We start from the raw sequence: 20,034 nt of genomic DNA on the forward strand, positions 1-20,034 counted from the left end.
ACAAACTTAGAGTGAATTTAGAATAGCATTTAATCAACGAGAAGGTAAGAACTAGTGCGTGAGAGTTAAAAATGAAATGTTCTCATACAAGGAGATGCCTGGAATATAACCTGAAAAAATGGTAGAGTAGTCCCTATATATTTTTTTATATAACTTAAGGATACACCCTATATATTTATATACCATTTTATTCACCTTATCTGCACCTTTCCAAAAATATAGAAAAATATTCTTCTATATTTAAGACATTTAATGCAAATTAATATATATTGGAGACTTGGAGAGTAATTTTTGCCTAGTTACTACTGTACCAAGAGAATATATAATAATAAGAAAGAAATAGGGTAAATAAATAAATTATTGCAGTAAATGATTAAATAATATATTTCGAATATTTTATTATAATTTAAATACCAACAAATATTTTTAATAACAAAAAAAATATAACAGTAAATATTAATTTGTACTACCTTATAAATCACAAGCTATTTTTGCTAACAAAACTTATAAAAAAATATTGGTTAACAATTAATATATATATAAAAGTATAATACAGTACCTATTTATATTAATAAATACTTTATAAATTCATAAAGATTGATTGTTACAAGCTAATTTTTCTAATATACACTATATTTGGAAGAATTTAAAGGATATTTTACAGCTTTCGTGGTAAATAATGAATGAAATTATCATTTAATTTTAAGATTACCTAAATGACCGCAGGTTTTTGTCAAATTTATCCAACCCCTTTTTCTTCTAAGTCAATGTATTATTAGGAAAAAATACCAAGCGTTAATATCTCATTCTTAACACACCTAACATTGCATATTAAGGATAATTATACTAGATTTATAGATAAAGGATAATGGAGACAGTTGTTTTAATATAGCCTGATCTAGTGAGCTTTTCTGGGATTCCCTTGAAAAGTGTTTTTATTTATTACAGTGTACATATCACATTAGAATAAAGTTAAGACGTTCATATTTTTTTTCAGAAAGGTTAGAGAACATACAATGTATATTAGTCAAATGAAATAAATAGACATCTTGTACATCTAATTACAATTTATTATCTAAACCTTTCATCCAGGATGTAACAGTGATCAGTATCCACCTACACCAACGTCTGTGCGTTATTCTATTTTTCCACAATAATCCTATTTAATCTTAACCCTTTCAAAAAAGTGTTTTGAGATTTATCACAAAAATTAAAATTTTAAAAAGAATTTCATAGGATACACTGAAAAGTCTAATGATGTGAAATCAGGGAATCGTGCTGGCTTTTTCATCGATCCCTGCCTCCCAATCTACCAATTTAAAAGTATTCGGCTGAAATGTTGCCGGATATCATATTCATTTGGTTTGATAGATCAGGATATAATTATCATCAATATTCATCATAATATTATCAATATAATATCATCATATTATCAATAATTTACAGACATTTACCATAGCTCTTTTTGTCTCTTTAGTCATTTATTTACAATTCTTAGTTAATCAAATAAACTTTTTACCCAATCTATAACACTGTACACCTTTTCCTAAAAAGTCATTTCCACATTCTTCACTACATTAGTATAATCCACTTTAGAGGGTACCAAATAAAACGCTGGAGCCACCTGTACTCCACAGGGACACTGGCAACCCATTATCCAACTAAAGGAACCCACTTTATGTTTGCATTTTGGACAGTGCAATTTCCCCTGTAAGGTCTACAAATATATTAATAATATTGGGTCAATTTCATTTACGCTTTCCTTAAAATATACCTGGGTAACATCCATCCAAGAAATTGGTTCTAAAAAGTAGGTTTTGATACACTTTTTCCCGTTCTCTTGGTGCACAATTAAATTGTTTTCAGACGCCAAAACCCTTCGGCATTTTTTGCACCTAAAGTACATGTTATTAAAATTAAATAATCAAGTGACTTTAAACAAACCTATAAACATTTGGATGTGGCTGGGTCTGAGGAAGTCCCGGATCCGGCTGAATTAAGTCCATGAAATTCTGCGGCAAAATTTTAACTTTTCTGACCCTCTCTGCCGCCATATTAAGCCTAAATATTTTGTATCGCATACTACTTTTATTAATCGTATAGTCCATTTCCTGGTAAAGTTTTAGCTGTGATACAAAGCCTTGATTCGGGAATACAATGCTCCTTTTGGCCTTAACAGTTTCAAAAGCCCTCTGATAAGTCAACCGATGTTTCTTCATGATATAACCTATAACAACTGTGGCACTTCGAGATATACCAAAATAGCAGTGAACTAAGACCGCTCCCTTTTCTAGCCCTGCAAAGAACAAAACTATTGTGATTTCGATTAACCAAAAGACTTAAACAACTGACCTTCCTTAATAAAAACATCTGTATTATCAAGATGACTTAGCAGATCCTCTTTAGGAAAATCTGGTAGCTGAATAAACATGTTTGTAATATGGCTCAACTCCAAAATATTTCTGGGTAAAGGGCATGTGTCTATGGTTATAATGTGGGTTATTTTTAACTTGTTTAATGTGTCAATATCCTTTGCAGCCGATAGGCTACCCAAATAAAGATTTGGCTCGATACAGTTGTAACTGATCGGTCCTAACCCAAAGTCTTCTCTGTGAAGCATCGATTCGATGCCCTTCATAATTAAATCTAAAATAAAATCACTATTCCAATATAACTTCGTATTTAAGATTACTAAATCTTTACAAGGAAACATAAGTATCACAATATTACATAGATTTATAGATCAAATTTATAAAGTTAGAACTACCTATATGTCAATAATATGGTAAAGTAGTTCAGGTAATGAAATAATTTAAACTTGAGAATGCTGATTGACCAACCTAACAGTTCTTGCTAAAAAAGAATTATGACCATGACAGTAGAATTTAACTCATTTAGTTACTACATTTGCTTTAGATTTTTGTCAAGTAAAATCCCTAGATTCCTGATGTGATTAACTGATTCCAGCATGTGAAATTTAACAACATTTCCAAGCATTTAAATCCATACCATTCTCAGAGCAGCAATCATTTATTAAGTCCTACTCAATCTGACTGAAACTTGAAGCAGTCATCTGTGAATGAAACTCTATAAAACATTTTTAAATCATCAGCAAAGAGAGCTATAGTAAAATCAATTTGATGTAAAGGTTAAACAATAGAGGCACAGGTGGGACCCCTGTGGAACACCAGACAATATTTGAATCTCATGTGTCTTATAGCTGAACAGTCTGACATCTATCTGAGATATAATAGAGGCATTTCATAAATTTCAGTACAATTCATTTTTGCAATGTGATCTGAGCACTGTCTTAATTGCCTGTGTCGATCTTGGTATCCTTTCTTCAAAAACTGCATTCAGAACAGTATAAAACTAGCTGAGTCTTATCTTCAGTGTAGATCTCAGGTATTAAGTTAAATCAGCAAAAAGTTACAAATATTGGAGTGCCATATAAGGATCATTTCTGGGGCCCATCCTTTTCTTAATATAAATTATTGACCTTCCAAAATTCACTTTACTGATGACACGCTTCTTGTTCTGCAGATTCATATGAGGAAATCACTAATTGGATGCATGGCAGCACTGGAGAGGCCTGAAAATTGATTTGGCATCAACATACTGCTTTTCTTAACTGCGGTGTTCCACTGGGACCACTGGTGTTACTTTTATATGTCAATGATATTTGTTCCGTAGAAATCAGTGGCCATTTAACTCTCTTTGCTGATGATACCAATATCTTGTGGCATCATTCTGATTGTCTTGTGTTGCTGATAATATCAATATTGACTTGCAAAAAGTAAAGATTTGGTTTGATAGCAATTTACTAATATTTAATATAAAAAAAAACATTCTGACTTTTAGATGCAGACTTTGTTATAAAGGACAATAGACTAAAATTTGAAAATCACATTGTTGCCTTATTATGAAGAATGTCTTCCAGCTGTTTTGCTTATAGGCTGTTTATGGGGATTTGTATTAGAGTGCAATGAGAATGGCATATTTTGCTCTGATTCAAAATATTTAATTTTGGTGTACCTAGTTGCTATTTCAAACTATTTTTATTTCACAAAAAAAAACAATTCGAATCATGTACAGTGCTGTCTTTTTGAGAAGTAAAATTATGATGCTACCTTGTCTATTTATTCTAGACAGAGTATGTTTGGTTTTTAGAAAGTATAGGCATGTAGTTGTGCAAGGAGAATATCTTACTTAATAGTCACAAAATATTTTTCTACCAATACCCCCCACTAATAATCAAGCGATTATTTATTTATGTCACAAAGAAACCCCTAACTTGTGCAACTTGGAAGACTAATCAATTCCATTGCAATATAATATGTTTTGCTAACTTCTAGTTAGGAATATTTTAGTGGTCAGCTTACATCAACATAATGCTGTATTATCCAGAGATATAGTGTATAAACTATAATTATTAACATCTATATCTTGGTGTGCGTATGTCAAGTACATAAAAATCTTTTAAACTACATGAGATCTGGAGATCTTAATTTTTATGAAACTCGAAATACAGATAAATTATACATCCCTTTTACCTGGTTGTCGTAGGTACAGGATGGTCTGGAAATTACATCTCTAAAAATGTTTAATTATCTCCCATGTAGAATAAAGAGAGCTAAGACTTTTCCAACTTTTAAGAGGGCTCTTAGGACCATGTTAGCTGACTGTCCTTTTTACTCGTTGACACACTTCTCTAACTGTAGATTTATTGACTAAATTAAGTTAAATTTTGTTTCCTTTCATATCTTTGTAAATTTATACTATTTTTATTAGCATTGTAGTTTTTTATTGACAATTCCTATACATTGTTATGATGTCGGTGAAAATAAATGTTTTTTTATTTATTTATTTAATAGACGGGATCAACCCCATTACAAAAAAAAATATTACAAAGTTCAATAGTTACACCTAACCATAACTTAAAATAGCTGAAATACAAATATGTTTTTACACGCAAACCAACATAAAATCAACAGAAGAGTTTACACAATCTCTCTAATTTGATTCCTAAAACTAGACAAGCCAATGCTCACAACTTCAATATCCTCATGGTTGATAATATTTGGGTTCTTTCGATAGGGGAGTGAGTGGCATAGTTGGTACTGTGAAAAGGCAAAGCAAATAGTCGGTTTCGTCTCAAGAGTCTTGAGGGGACATTGAAGCTAATTCTACCGAGAAGGTCGGGGCATACAATCAGACCATTAAGAAGCTTAAATACAAAGGTTAAATCACCACGAATACGTCTTTCTCTCAATGTTGTCATAGCCAGCACTTCCCGTGCATCATCATAAACATGATCATTCAGTATTTCCAAATTTAATTTAAATAGACAAAATCTTAAAAACTTATTCTGAATCCTTTCAAGGGCCAGACAGCTGTTCATGTAATAGGGGTACCATATCATTGAGCCATACTCCAATAAAGAAACCACCAAAGACATGTACACTCTCTTACAGGTCTCGACTGATAGCTCTCTACAGTTACACAGAACAAAACCCAGAACCCTGGAGGACCTAACCACTATATTATTTATGTGAATATTAAAATTTAAATGATCATCAAAATAAATGCCAAGATCCTTGATTGTATCAAAATACTGAACAGGGCTTTCCTCTATATTGTATGATGTTACAACTTTTTTACTTCTTTTGTGAAAACTAATATAATTACATTTCTTTATGTTTAAAAATAAGATATTGTTGACACACCAATCATTTAGTCTATTCAGGTCATTCTGTAACAAAATTTGGTCTTTGGGAGTCTGGATTACTCTATAAAATTTCAGGTCATCTGCAAACAATAAAAAGGCACTATTTTCAAAACATGTAGCTATATCATTAATGAAAATGTTAAAGAGCAATGGTGAGCAGTGACCACCCTGAGGTACACCAGAACATACATTGATATTGCTGGATCTAGCACTACCCAATCTAACCTGCTGAGTCCGGCCTGACAAGAAGTTTGTGAACCAGGCAACTATATGATTGGAGAAACCAATTTTTTTTATTTGATAGTTTTTATATTTTTAATAGTTATATACTTGTATTTTATCAGATATAGCCTTTACTTTTTTTTGAGTTCTAATTCTCATTTAATTTTATTCCAACTTGATTTTAATTAAATTTTTTATTTTGACATAATTTTTTATCACATCTTTGTCAATCAGATTTATTTGATCTTTTAATAATAAGGCATATTTTGAGTTTGCAACTATTAAATGGGGATAAGACATATTAGGTGACATTCTCACTTAAAAATATAGGTACAGAGGTAATTTCAAACTCTTGTAATTTAATTTTAATTGATTTTGCATCATATTTTTTTGATGTACGTAAGCTACATGTAAAAGCATGAATTCTTGAGTATAACTTACTGTGAAAGGCCTTGGAGAACTTCAGTAAATATAGAGACTAAGTTAATAATATAATTTGCTGATGAATTTTTTTAAACAATGACTATGCATTAATCAACACAAATTACATACTTCAGATTATCTATTAAGTTTTATACTTTAATGACTAAACATGATTGAATTTAATCACAAAGATAATTAGTTACAGGGATTTCCAGGATATTTTTATCAACTGAGTAATATTGGTGTTGTTTAACTTAAATCTTAGGAATAGTGGAATCTAGGGCAATGATCAACCATAAAAAAAACAAGGTAAGTGAAACTCATCTACCTCAATCACAAATGTAGGTAATAATTAATGAGTTGCTTACATAAAGATGTTCATTTTGAAAGGTTCTAAAAGAAAGTTACATAGTAGAGTTGTGATAGATTGGACTTAAATTAAAATTATTAGTTGCAGCAATATGTAGACTAACTAATGAATATTTAAAATGTAAACCAGGCTAATCATCTATTGATTTCATACATATTTTAGAGAAAACCGTAGTTGTCATTACCTCCTTTTGTTCGTTCCAGGTTTTTTAATGTAACAGCTTATGTTTTTTTCAAAAACATAAAATTTCTACTATTTAACACAATTTATAAAAACATAATCATAACTATACATATTATTCAGTCAAAATAATAACAATAACAAACATTTGGCGTACTGATGACATAATTGACATGTTAAGAGGGTTAGGGTAGGACCACGAACTTAAGCCATATCTTAGCTAGTAACACAGAATAGCCCCCAAATTGTGGGCTATTCTGTGGCTAGTAAGCGCCCATAAAAAGAAAGTAGTACTAAAAGTTAATTAGGGTCAATGAGCCAGTGGTCGGACAATTTAGAGAAAACTAAAATTTAAATCATGAATAAAAAAATATTGAGAGGTTTGATAGAACCAAAGTCTTTTGACATGAATAATTTGGTTATTTGGGATAAAGTTAAATATATCAGTTTTGTCCATAAATTTACTTAGTATTTTTAGTATTTACTTAAGTAAAAAAAATGCTGTTTTGTTAGTAGTCGGACAGTCTTTGCCAATGGTCGGCCGGGTAGTTGCCACTAGTCGGACACCTTCTTATTGGCTGATTCTTTACAGTCCCATATATTATCAAAGGTTTACTAGAATTTAAGTGCAAATTTAATGTTGCAGTTTTAAAAGCTACTTATTTTTGTTTGTTTTATTAATAAAAAATTTAAATCATGAGTAATTATATAAATAAAATAAAAATATTTTATTGGGGTAAAAAAACAAAAATGTTCTCCACGTAGTATCAATCAAAACAACAAATAAAAAAAACTTGAGCAAAAAAAGCGTTATAGGTATTCTTTGGTAACTAGTGTCTAAAATCGCGAAACTAAAAACTAAGTACTTCTCTAACGTACGTGTTTTAGTCATCATCACACAGTTTACAGACAAAATCCAAGTTAGAGACTTCATCATAGGAGAGTCCTGACAACTTTGTGCACTCCAAGTGATACCAGCGACTACATAAATCACAGCCAACATTCTTTTCACCTTCGATTTTGGTATCACTATCAAGTTCGTCTTCGCATTTTCCACATGTTTGCTTTATCTTGGTTACCTGCACTGTTATTTTTTGTTTTACTTTGTTTTTTTTGTAGGGTTGCTATTTTCCTTTTCTTTTTCGCATTCTCTTTCTCCTCTTTTTCCTTTAATTTTCCTTCATAATACTCTCTCCAGGCTCCCGAAGAAATTGCGGAGGGTATTTTCTCCCGTTGACGTTTCTTATTTGTTTTGCTAATAGGTTGTGGATATGCAAGATGTTTTTCAAATGAAGAGCTGCTCCAGCTAGCCGACTTAGCCACTACAACTGAATTTAAAGCTTAATTTTTGCCATTTTTCAAAGGTGTGCAGTTTTCCTCTTTGTCATCCTGATTATTTTTTTTCTCCTTATTTATTGTGGATGAAGTGAATTTTTTTCTCAATCAGATTGTGATTTATTTCCATAAGTCCTTTTACAGGGTTAGCTAGTTCTGTTGCATCAGGTTTGATTTTTTTTGAAACTTTATTTTCTTATTTGGATTTTTATTTTCTTCATCTTCGTTAGTTTTGATGTTCTCTGAGGTGTCTTCCAATTTATTTTCTTTTAGATTGGTCTCATGTGCTTCGCTTCCTTTATTTATTGGTCATTTCTTCCATTAGTAAATATATCTGATTCTGAAATATTAACATCACTACTCGGCATTAAATCTTTAAATTCATAATCATCCAGTATTTCTAAGATATTTTTCTTTTCTATATTTTCATAAGAACAAACATTTGGTTCTAATGTCGGTTCTATGTGAGTATTTTGATTTGTTTGACCTGGATTGAGAAGTACATTTTGTAGTATTACAACTTGAGGGTTTTGAAGGTTTTCAGTCTCTTCTTGATTTGATACTTCACTGCTAGGTGTAGCTGCATCATCAGTAAATATAACGTTCATTTTCTGAATCTCTTCTGGAGTAAAAAAAAGAAACGTGTGTTAACTAACTTGTGTTAGTAGGAATAAGTGTTTTTATAAGGGTTAAAATTGTATCCGTGCAAAATCCTAGTTCAGATAGCTTCGGTTTCAGCTTTAAAATAACTTTTTCGGTGCTTATGATATCTGCTTCCGATACTGTTTCCTCAACCTGCGTTGTTTCGCTTAATAAGTTCTCCAGAACATTTTGCACACACTTTTTATAATTTACTGTGTCTGGATTAAACTGGTACAAACCACATGCCTTAAAGCCCTGTTTCATATTATTTGACATATTAGGATTCTGAAGGGCTTTTTCAAATATGGGACAAAACTCAGTCTTTGTAACCACACGATTTTCATTTTCAGCCTGCCATTTTCTTACCTCTTCCCGCCAATAATCCTTTAAATGCTTAAAAACCGCGACGTCCGCAAGCAGTGTAGCAATGTAGTAAGTGCGTTGCATTTGGCGGCAAAGCATACAATATTATTCAATTTTCATGGCAAAGTTCCACAGACATATGGGATTTATGCCCGTCTACTAAAAAAATACCGGTCTCTGAATCCCTTCGTTCTCTAACTATTTATTTAGGTCGTTAGCCACATACTCGAAAAATACCTCCGACCTCATCCACCCGCTATTTGATTTGCCGAGGACCCAATGAGGAGGCATACCGTTTACTATACTTTTTGGTGGTTTTACATATGGAAATATGACAAGTGGGGGACAAAGTCTACCATCGGCCGTAAAAGTAATTAATACCGTTAAATTTTCCTTGCTGCTTCCGGTTTTAACAATATTGAGATCACGTCCTCTCACACCCAATCCTTCCCCACTCTTTGGACACAGGCAGAACCCACTTTCATCGCCGTTCAGCATCCGACTTGGATCTTCCAAAATGTCTGCAGCTAATGTATTCTTCAGTTATTTGTGCTCTGTATTTTTCTAGGGACTCTGCATTTTTTAAAGCTAAACGCGAATGTCGCTTCATAAAGCCGGAGAGCCAACTTTGTCCGGGTCGACCATTAGTGAAGTTAGTTATTAAGTTTTTAAACCTACCTTAAAACTGCCTTATTTTTATCTTTCACGCACAAAAACTGGGGAGCACAAACTGGTGGTCACTTTAGCGCGCTTTTTTTTCTTTCAGGGAGACAACTTAAGAATATAAAAATTTCTAGAATAAAAGGATTGGCAGAACTTAATTTTTAACATTAAATAACATTTCAAAGTTATTTCACGATAAATACGTTTTTTCCGATCACTGGGGTTTGTCCGACTACATAATGCAAATGAATGGAGGCCACGTAGAATAAATAATTTAGGGTCATTATTATAGTTTTATTATAATATTAGAGTTTCATTATAATAAGTAATTTAGCATTAATTTAGAAAACATAATTTAAGTTTATTTTGTTAACTTGTTAAAATGTATCTAGATTTTAAAATTAAGATATCTAATAAACGGATTCTCAGGCCGACATCTACTAGGAATACTTTTTTTACAAGAAAAGATTGGATAATTAGAATTTTTTACTAGAATTTTATTATACAGGGGTATAAAAAAGTTTTGGTATTTTTAACACTTGCTATATACAGGTAGCGAATCAGTGAACGAATTTCAAGTTCTCGTTCCAAAAAACTCCCTCACACCAAATTTTAATTTAATATCTCATGAAACACTAGACTTAATCCAAAAAAAAAAGTTTTTATATTTCTCACTTTGACGCCCTGTATATTGAATACCGAGCGTCCAATTAAAAAATGGCATAACGAAAGTCGCATTATTTTGGTCCACCCTATATGTGGCCGACGGATTGGCCTCCTTTTTCCGGACACCCTGTATAATATTAAAGAAAACATACCATTTTACCAACCCAATATATACAAAAATAGAAAAAACAGTGTCAATAGCAGTTAACGCAACTAACCTGTGTATATCACAATTTTGTATAGCAACAATCTTGCATTTACATTCTTATATGTTAACATTGGATAATCTCTCATAAAGTACCTAAGTAGTAAGGCCTAAGTTGTATAAGCCAAAAATACATCAAATTCACAGAGCCAAAACACATTACAAGACAAGGTGGCATCTGCTAAGTAAGAATAAAATCGTCTAAATATTTTATTATGAAACAATACAAAACATATTTAAATTAAGTTGACAAGACTAGAACGGTAAAATCACAAGGAATAAAATAGGAAACAAGATGCCTGCAACTTAAACTACAAAAATTAACAAATACTATAACTATAACAGAAAATTCCAAAAATTCTTATTCCATATCGGATGATTCCATTAAATTATCAGACGAATCATGAATCGACATATTTTCCGAATCTTCGGTTTCGGTGGATTGCTGACTTAACTTCTTAGATGGTTTTGCCTTACTTTTCGGTTTTTTCGGCTCGCTTTGGGTTTTTGTGGTTTGCTTCTTTTTGGTTTTAGTTGGTTCTTTTTTTTGGGGTTTTAGCTTAGGATATTTAGGAGCTTTTCGAGGAACCACTAGAATATAAGAAATATTATTGAAATTTTAATACAATTGACATATTACGTAGGATTGGACATTAAATAAGCGCACAATTATTTTTCAACATATCCTTATAACACTTGGGTTTGTTTGATTATATTGGGAGGTGTCACTTTTAACCTGCTCATCATTGGGATACCACGAAAGATGGGAGAGCAGGGATTTAAACATTGAATCGGAATATATTTTTTATTTATTTCTTTCACAATTTTTATCCCATTTTATAAAAATAATCATCTGCTCCTTTGTATAATAATATATTGACCATGTTACACGCAGAATTAAAACAACTTCTGGCACCTTCAATTGTACTGAATACATTTTTCAGTTTACAAAATACGCCTTGAATAATTTAATTTATTTATTTAATATCAACAAGAATAACTTAATATGATGGATGTAATAAGGTATGTTCAAAGAAAGTCCAACAAATAATAAACATAATTTATCTTGGAAACAAATTTGATTGTGTAAAAATAAACCGGCTTTTTTCCTTGTACCCTCGATCATTTTGATGTGTGTATTATAACAAACTTGTCGTTTAATTTGATTTCTCACATAGCTTTTTTTACAAAACAGCGGATTACTTATACAAAAGTATAAACAGATCCGTTTTACATGTCATTATTTGTGGCGATTATACGATTTGTGCTCTAAAATATTTGTTAAGGTTTAGACATTGAAAATTATGACAATTAATAATTTGTAAGCAACATGACAACGAAGAAGAAATTTAATCTGAAGACGCATTAGACAATGATTTATTTATGCTTTATATATCTAACTTATGCTTAAAAATGTTTTTGAAAGTTATTGAGGAATGTTTACAAATAATTTTAACTTTTATTTCTTTCAAATGAGTCCATTTTTCATTATTACCACGTAAAATTCACGGAAATTAATCGATTACAGCTATGTATGTACTATAAAACTCTATTTTATGGAAAATATTAACTATTTGAAAATAATAAAAGCAAAAGATCACTTTGTTCCAATTAACAATTACTGAAAATCTAATTGTCTCAAGCTTTTTTAATTTTTTTTTTGTATTTTTTAACATATGAACTTATTTAAGTTGATAAATCTTAAGACATATAAAAAAATTGGGAATATTAGGGTAAATTTTTTACTTATGTTTTATCAATATTAAATATCTTTTACTGTCAATAACATATCATTTAAAAAAAAAACAAGAAAAGTTACTAGAGAGCTTAAACCAACATATAATAAAAAGACGCGGAATTATACGGAGAAACTTTTTTAAGAATCTTTTCAAATACAGAGTATTCGATTTGAAAAAATGTAGCTTTGAAGTATATTGTAAACTATTTTTAAAATGTTATACATTAGTTCAAAATCGGTTAGTAGGGTATGTTCAATGACAAAAAAATATTGTTTATCGGTATATGTATTCCGTCAGCACGGAACCAAAAAGAAGGATGGAATTTGCCGACACGTCTTTCTGCTTATTGACTTCCTCAGGGCCACAATATAATATTTATATTTTAATCTAATTGCATTGTATCACACGAAACTTGACAGTTATTTTTTGAACAATTACCTTTTTTCACTGTCGTCGGTTTCTTGGTAGCCTTCTTCAATTGGTCGACAAAATAAAGTACCGCGTCGTTTTTTGTGTCGGCCTGTGGTACTTTTTCTTTTACAGTATTTAAACTAAAAATTAGTCATTTAGCTAGTATAAACATTGAAATCAAATAAAAACGAAACTTACATAGATTCAACATCAGCCGGATATTGTTGCACATCTTCAATGAATACCCTGAGATAAATGAAAAAGTCGTAATACTTGTTCTGTGCCGCATAATTTATCGCATAAATCAACAACATAGCCGCCGATTTGGGCGCTTTAAAAATGTTTTTAAACTCATGCAATCTAAGGGCCAAACGCTAAAAAACATATTTTTTTTTTAAACTGTAACAAATAATCATTTGTAACACTTACGGATATTTGTTTAGCTTCGTGCGACATATAATCTACAACGCCATATTTGTGTAGCACGTCTTCGTAACATAGAGACAGAGTGTTCACGACCAGCATTGGTAACCAGTTTTCATTCTTGTTAAAAATGTTGGTTAATATGGTTTCTATAACCGTGCCGTACTGGTTTTGGTACTAAAATATTGTGGATAGATTAAAATATTAGTACTAAAAAAATTATAGTTGCTTACCTTGTCGTAATATTTGAATATAACCGAGATACTGTCTACAGGAAGAATCTCCAAGCATGCCATTTGATATATGCTTAATATAAATTTGCAGAAGCGTGTCCGGGCAGCTAAAAATAAGATATACGTTTTTTAGTTATGGTAGCGAATATGTGATTCAAATCAGATTAATCCAACAATAGGTCTAATAATGTAGAAAAAATAGATGCTAGTAGAAAGGCAATACCGCTTCCAGCAATCTGCAATTGTATTATAAGACACATAAATATACAGAAGACTAAATGATGATCTACCTGTGACAGGTGTATTTCTTGACCTCAATTAGGCCTTTCACAATGTACCTATATATCACAAAAATTTGGTAAATGCTTTAGAAGAAAAGCTGTTTACGGAACAGTACTTGCCCAACGTATTTATGTGGTTATGATAAAAATACGTTTAACTGTATTTTTTTTATTTAACGATCCAAATAAGATTATAAGTCCAATCCAATTAAAACTTGCCGACATTTTGCAAAATATATTTGCATCTACAGGACTTAAGTTAAAAAATATAATGAAAATGAACATTTATACAGAAAACTTTTAGGTATCAGATAATTATGTCAGTGATACTTTTTTGATTTTACTGTGATAAATTATATTTTAAGAGTATGGTATTGATCTATGTATTATCTAGAACCAAAAAAAAAGTATTTTTTTCAAATCTTTTCAAGACTTATCTTAAAAAAACTGAATTTTCACTTATTTGCGACTAAAAATGGCACAACTACTGCAATTTTCATAGCGATACGCCTTGCTTTCAAAAAAATAAAATAGGGTTTTTTCACATTTTATAATTCATATTATAATATAATAATTCATATTTCACGAGTATACTTTTCTTAAAAATCATTTCGCAAGGGCAAATGTTTGGGGTGGGTGGGAGGATAAGGATTGTGTTGATAAAAAATAATGTTTTTGCATAAAATATATATGCAATATTTAATTTAATAACACTGTTTATTTGAATTTGATATAATTTTATATACAGGGTGTTACTTAAAGGTATGTCATAATTTAAAAGGGACATTCCTGGACCGATTTTAAGTCAAAAAGTTCATATAAACATAGGTCCTAAAATGATTAGTTTTTAAGATACAGGGTGTTAAAGTTCTATTTTTTTTTTCGTTTTTAATAAATTTTTCCAATACGGTTTAAAATATTGAACTGAATTTTGGCACAGGATATTATGGCATAAAAACACATTTTTTAGATGTTCACCTACTTTTTTTTAGCAACCAGTGGCGTAGCTATGATGAATTTTTAATACAATTTTACAAAAAAATACTACGCCATTGACTTACGAAAAAAATTATGATTTTATCTTAATTATCAATCAATTATAAACATATCATGTATCCAAATTATTAATTTTATGAAGAAAACTGTAAAAATATTATTCAAAAGGCTTACCATCATCGTTCAAACTGGCCTCGACATTTCCTTCAAAATACATTAAAAGTTGCGATCTCGAAACGATATCGTCGAGCATTGAGGGCTTGAGGACCTCAAAGTCGCGCGTTTGTTTGCTCACATTTTCCACTTCAAGTGCGAATTTAATATAACTTTCGCATATCCTTTCGAATGCCTGTAAACAAATTAATTTTCGATAATAATTTTTTTATAATAATGTGATGAACAAACAGTTTACCTTCAATCTGACACTCTGATTTTCTGATTTGAATGCCTCGTCACAAACTGAAAAATACTGCGAAAATCGCTTTTTTATTGCTAACACGATTTTAGGGATGTCGGTCTTCTCGGTGCGGCTATTTATGCGAACACTTCTGATCGTCCATATTAGATTCCAATGACAAGCGGCTAAGACATATTCGACAAACTGAAAAGAATAACCGATTATATTTCCAGAATATTTAGTTGTTTGTTTATCTATTATAAAGGCTTTACTACAGATAAAGTTAACTATCCAAAAAACGAAAAGCACAGTTTAATAATATTTGAACCTACTTCAATATGGAAGTAAGGAATAAATGTATTAAAAAAGTACAAAGTAGTAAGAACCTATAATAACGCTAGGATTACCTAAAAAAGAAAGGATTAATACTAACAAAAACTAAGCATCAACTTGCCTAATTTTTACCAATGTACAGGGTTTTTCCCCCTTTTCTTGAAACACTCTGCATATGACTTCATAATTAAAAAGATACTATATTTAGTTTAAGTACTTTTAACTAAACTAAGTACTTTTAAAAATATCGGACTCCAAACTTTAAAAAAATTACATATTGAAGATCTTGGTAGATCGTTAGTTTTTGACGGTTATTAGAAAACCAATGATTCTGTTCTGTTGATGATTCTTAACTGTATCATTAAATATTTTTTACTTTGTCTATAAATCAATGTTGAAAAACAATAAAGCTTATTTGATTTGATAATTACATTGATAATCTTCAGTTGATTAAGTGATATAATATGCATACTATTTATAAACCTGCATTCTGCGCCATTAAGAGGACACCAGTCCGTTTAACTCTTGCTGAAGCAATTGACAATAATCAAAGGAAGACATAGATCTCGAGAGCTTCAGATGATCAAGCAAAGATAATGTAGAAAGGAAAATCTTTTTTACTTACCTCATCATCGGTACTTGCATATTGCCAAGAGTTAAGCAACTTGGTCCACTCCATCTTCTCTGTTAAATCAATTTTACTAAACAGCACTGCATATTTTAGAGCAAAACATTTTGCCTTTTCAATATTAGCCTCATCCAAGAATTCGTTTAACTTCAAACATACGAAATCCTTTAAGTTATCAATGGCAGCTGAAGCCGCTGCGTTTGCTTCCAATTGCATGTAAATTAAATAGTCCATTATAGTGCTAAGGGAATTATTATCTTTAAATTTTATGAAAAGTGTTGGGATGAGTTTTTCTACTAGCTCGGCTGCTATCTAAAAACAAAAAAAAAAAAAGAAAAGAGTAAGGAATGCCGTGTATAGCTTTGAAGCATCAGTATACTGCTGAAGTTTTATATAAGTCAGTTTTGATTCCATCTCAGCCACTTATAATAAAATATAGGTCCTAGAAAAATAGTTTATAAAATAGTTTGATTTTAAAAAATGACAATTTTGCGAGATCTTATGATTAAATATATTATTGTTATGACACAGGCAAGTCACTAGTTTCTTATCTTAATTATGTTTTATATCATTATTAAGCTTTATAAGACAAGTAGTTTTACTAAACTGTTTACGAAAACCAGATTGACACTGTTAAAATTAAAGCAGCTTTTACTAATGATTGACATAAATAGATAACTAATGATTTATTAAAATTGTATTGCTACCGCAAATGGAAATGGAAATACCCGCATAAAGGAAACCACTAGTAGTTGCTTGGATATGTTTTTAACCAATTTTTAATCTTATTCGACAATTTCAATTATTATTCATGATCAAAAGCTAAGTTTTCAAGTGGCAAAAAATTTGTAATGAACGAAAAATTTCTATATAGAAGCTTTTTACAGAACAGAATATTAACAAGTTTTTTTAACACTATTAGAGAGACAAGTTTGGAAATATTTGTATGATATTAATATAAATAATGTTAATATTCAATGGGAGTTTTGTATCGATTATTATAAGTTAAAAAAAAATTGATGGTTCTAAAGAGAGAGAGAGAAAAATATAAAGAGAAATCAGATAGAAGCAAATGGGATACAAAAATCAACAGAACAGTAACTTTAAGGGTGACATACAACAAATATTTGAAGAATTTAATGAATACTTGGTAAACATAATCCTGTTAATATTAGCAATCAGTCTCTTTATCTCAGACCAGCAATAAAGAACTCATGGAAATATACAGCAGTGGCAAAGAAGAGATTCCAGCAAATATTGTCAAAGTCTCTTTCCGTCAAATTAATGATATTTTAAGACATTTTTGAACTATTCGTTTAAATTTTGGATCTATCCCAACCAACTGATATTAGCAAATATTAAACCTATTTACAAAAAAAAGGGATTTATTAGTGACAGACCCATTAGTCTCATTTCCAGTTTTTTCAAGCTATTTGAATTGGCCATGCCATATAACTGTATAGACTATAAAATGTTACTAAATTAAACAAATATAGCCAATCGTATCTGACCGATAAAACTCAGAGGGTCACGATAATGCTAAGTCAGAAGTTAAATTGAATATAGGCGGGGATACCACAAGGAAGCATACTGGACCCTTTTTACTACTTATTTTATATTTAATAACTTTTTAATTACTAATTATGCAGATGATACAAACTTATTGATTCGAGGCTCCAATATTGACAATTATTTGGATAACACAGCAATAGCCTTTGAGTCTATAAAAATTGGTTCAATCAAAATAAGCTAATTATCAACAGTGATAAAACAAATCTTATATTATTTAAACAAGCCGAAATAGGATGGATAAGTCAGAACATCTTAATTTAGGAAATCAAAATTATACTCTAGAAACTGAAACTAAGTTTTTGGGACTAATGATCGATGAATATGTCAGCTGGCACCAGCAAATCGACAAAATATATTTAAAACTAGAAACAATAGGGTACGGAATTATTGTTGTATTTAAACATGACAAGTTAGCAGCTTCAAAAATATTATTTGATGCAAATTTTAAATCTATATTAAGATATGGTATTATTTGGGAAGTTCGTCACATGTACAGAGAGTGTTGGCTGTACAGAAAAAAGTTATCCACGTTATTAAGAAGTTAGATTATTTAAAAATTTCTGATGTTTCTCTTTAAATATGAAAATATGTTTGATGGACCAGCAAAAAATATATACAATAAATAAGAAAGAAAAGAAATAATAGAATAAAAGAAAATTAAGTTTAATAAATTGCCAATTAGAATTAAGATCATTAAAACACTTCTGTTAGTATTAGAGCCATATAATTTGCACGACTTTCAGAATCATAGATCATAGATAGTGATATCATTTCACTTTAATTCAATAGGATTATTATAAGCTCTTATGTAATCTGAAATTAAAAAAAGTCTATTGTAATTATTATAAATACTAGTATGCCTTTCCAGAATTTTGTAAATCAGTAAAATACTAAAAGGCCTTAAAGCTCTAAGATCCTGAGGAAACTTTAGCTAGTGCCTTAATTATAGCTTTTTACCACAAGACATGAAATGTATTTTCCAAAATACTCATAAAACTTTACTCATTTTCCAAAATACAAACAGGCAAATATGTTACGTCATGCGACCACCAGCGAAGCCGGATCACAGTGCTGAAAATCGTTATCTCGCGCTCTTAAAATTGTTACATGCAGCAGTTTTGGTATATTTGTAAATTAAGCTTAATATAGTTTTTAGAATTGATTGTACCGCCGCAGAGTAAAGTCATTCGTTTTTTTTTTCAACTTTGTTTTTTTTTTAATTAAAATTACATTTTTTCTGGAAAAACATCGTTTCCATTTTTTGTTACATCAAAACTAATATGAGTTTCACCATCTTCTCTAATAAAGTCGGTACTGATTAAACTCATTAGTTTTAATAGAATTGATTCATCCATTAATCTAAAACTAAGCAGTTAATATAATATTATTCTGATAAAATCACTTGAAGGGCTATCAGGAAAAGAAGTCACTAACTATATTAGCATCATTTAAATTAGGAAGGATTTCAGATTCAGTTCTATGTACATAGAATATTCAATTTTATTTATTATGAAGATGGTTTTTTGGCGGCCATTTAAGCTTGACGATACCGTATTGTTAAGTGGTATAACACGGTAATATAGTATACAGTCACTCGATAGTGTGAATATCGGATAGCGGAAATCCCGCATAACGGAAACAGCACTATTTTATGCATTGACCACCGTATACCGGGAACAAACGATCCCCCGTTGGACAAGGTGTTACATATTTAGCGAAAAAGTATGATGTGGCAAAATCTACAATTTGCAAAATAAAAAAGAAAAAGGAACTGATTTCTAGTGCTGTTAGAAACATGTATGTTGGACCAGGTAAAAGACAAACCCTAAAGGGTTCCCAGTTTCCAAGAATGGAAAAAAGACTGTACAAGTGGTTTCTTGACCAACGGAATAAACATTTAATGGTAAGTGGCGACATGATTAAAGAAAAAGCAAAATCCATTTATTCACAGCTCAAAGAAAGGGATAAATGATTTACCGCTAGTGAGGGATGGTTACAAGGATTCAAAAAAAGATTTGAAATTCGTTTTTTAAAAATTTCTGGGGAAAAACTGTCATCTCAACCAGAGCTTGTAGACCTATTTAAAATGGCTCTAAAAAATAAAATAGCAGAGCTTGGAATCTCATTGGATCAAGTTTACAATGCTGATGAGACAGGACTTTACTGGAAATTATTACCAGAAAAAACAGCTCCTGGTAGAAAATTGGAGAAACAAAGAATAACA

General features: G+C 30.6%; 2 protein-coding genes across 4 annotated transcripts in view; both read right to left on the bottom strand.

Moving 5' to 3' along the window:
• Nucleotides 1-1,455: 1,455 nt before the first annotated feature.
• LOC126745264 (dual specificity protein phosphatase MPK-4) lies at nt 1,456-7,070 on the bottom strand. Of its 2 annotated transcripts, none has more exons than XM_050453025.1 (5): nt 6,928-7,070; nt 2,353-2,646; nt 1,945-2,296; nt 1,775-1,895; nt 1,456-1,717 (listed from the first exon to the last, which is right to left on the bottom strand). In XM_050453025.1, the coding sequence occupies exons 2-5, from the start codon at nt 2,636-2,638 to the stop codon at nt 1,547-1,549; spliced, it is 930 nt and encodes a 309-aa protein (XP_050308982.1). In that variant the 5' UTR covers nt 2,639-2,646; nt 6,928-7,070; the 3' UTR covers nt 1,456-1,546. The 2 variants fall into 2 exon arrangements, with proteins under 2 accessions (XP_050308982.1, XP_050308983.1); XM_050453026.1 differs by lacking the exon at nt 6,928-7,070 and adding an exon at nt 6,392-6,514.
• A 3,924-nt stretch (nt 7,071-10,994) lies between these two features.
• The window catches only part of LOC126745179 (uncharacterized), a 32,391-nt gene continuing 23,351 nt past the window's right edge, over nt 10,995-20,034 (bottom strand). For both annotated transcript variants that reach the window (XM_050452906.1, XM_050452907.1), the window contains exons 13-20: nt 16,236-16,550; nt 15,293-15,481; nt 15,055-15,229; nt 13,604-13,710; nt 13,377-13,547; nt 13,146-13,321; nt 12,975-13,087; nt 10,995-11,388 (exon numbers count right to left, since the gene is read on the bottom strand). In XM_050452906.1, the coding sequence (XP_050308863.1) occupies nt 11,159-11,388; nt 12,975-13,087; nt 13,146-13,321; nt 13,377-13,547; nt 13,604-13,710; nt 15,055-15,229; nt 15,293-15,481; nt 16,236-16,550 (1,476 nt within the window). In that variant the 3' untranslated portion in view covers nt 10,995-11,158. The remainder of the gene's footprint in view (nt 11,389-12,974; nt 13,088-13,145; nt 13,322-13,376; nt 13,548-13,603; nt 13,711-15,054; nt 15,230-15,292; nt 15,482-16,235; nt 16,551-20,034) is intronic.

This window comes from Anthonomus grandis, chromosome 15 (assembly GCF_022605725.1).
Source record: "Anthonomus grandis grandis chromosome 15, icAntGran1.3, whole genome shotgun sequence".
NCBI lineage: Eukaryota > Metazoa > Arthropoda > Insecta > Coleoptera > Curculionidae > Anthonomus > Anthonomus grandis.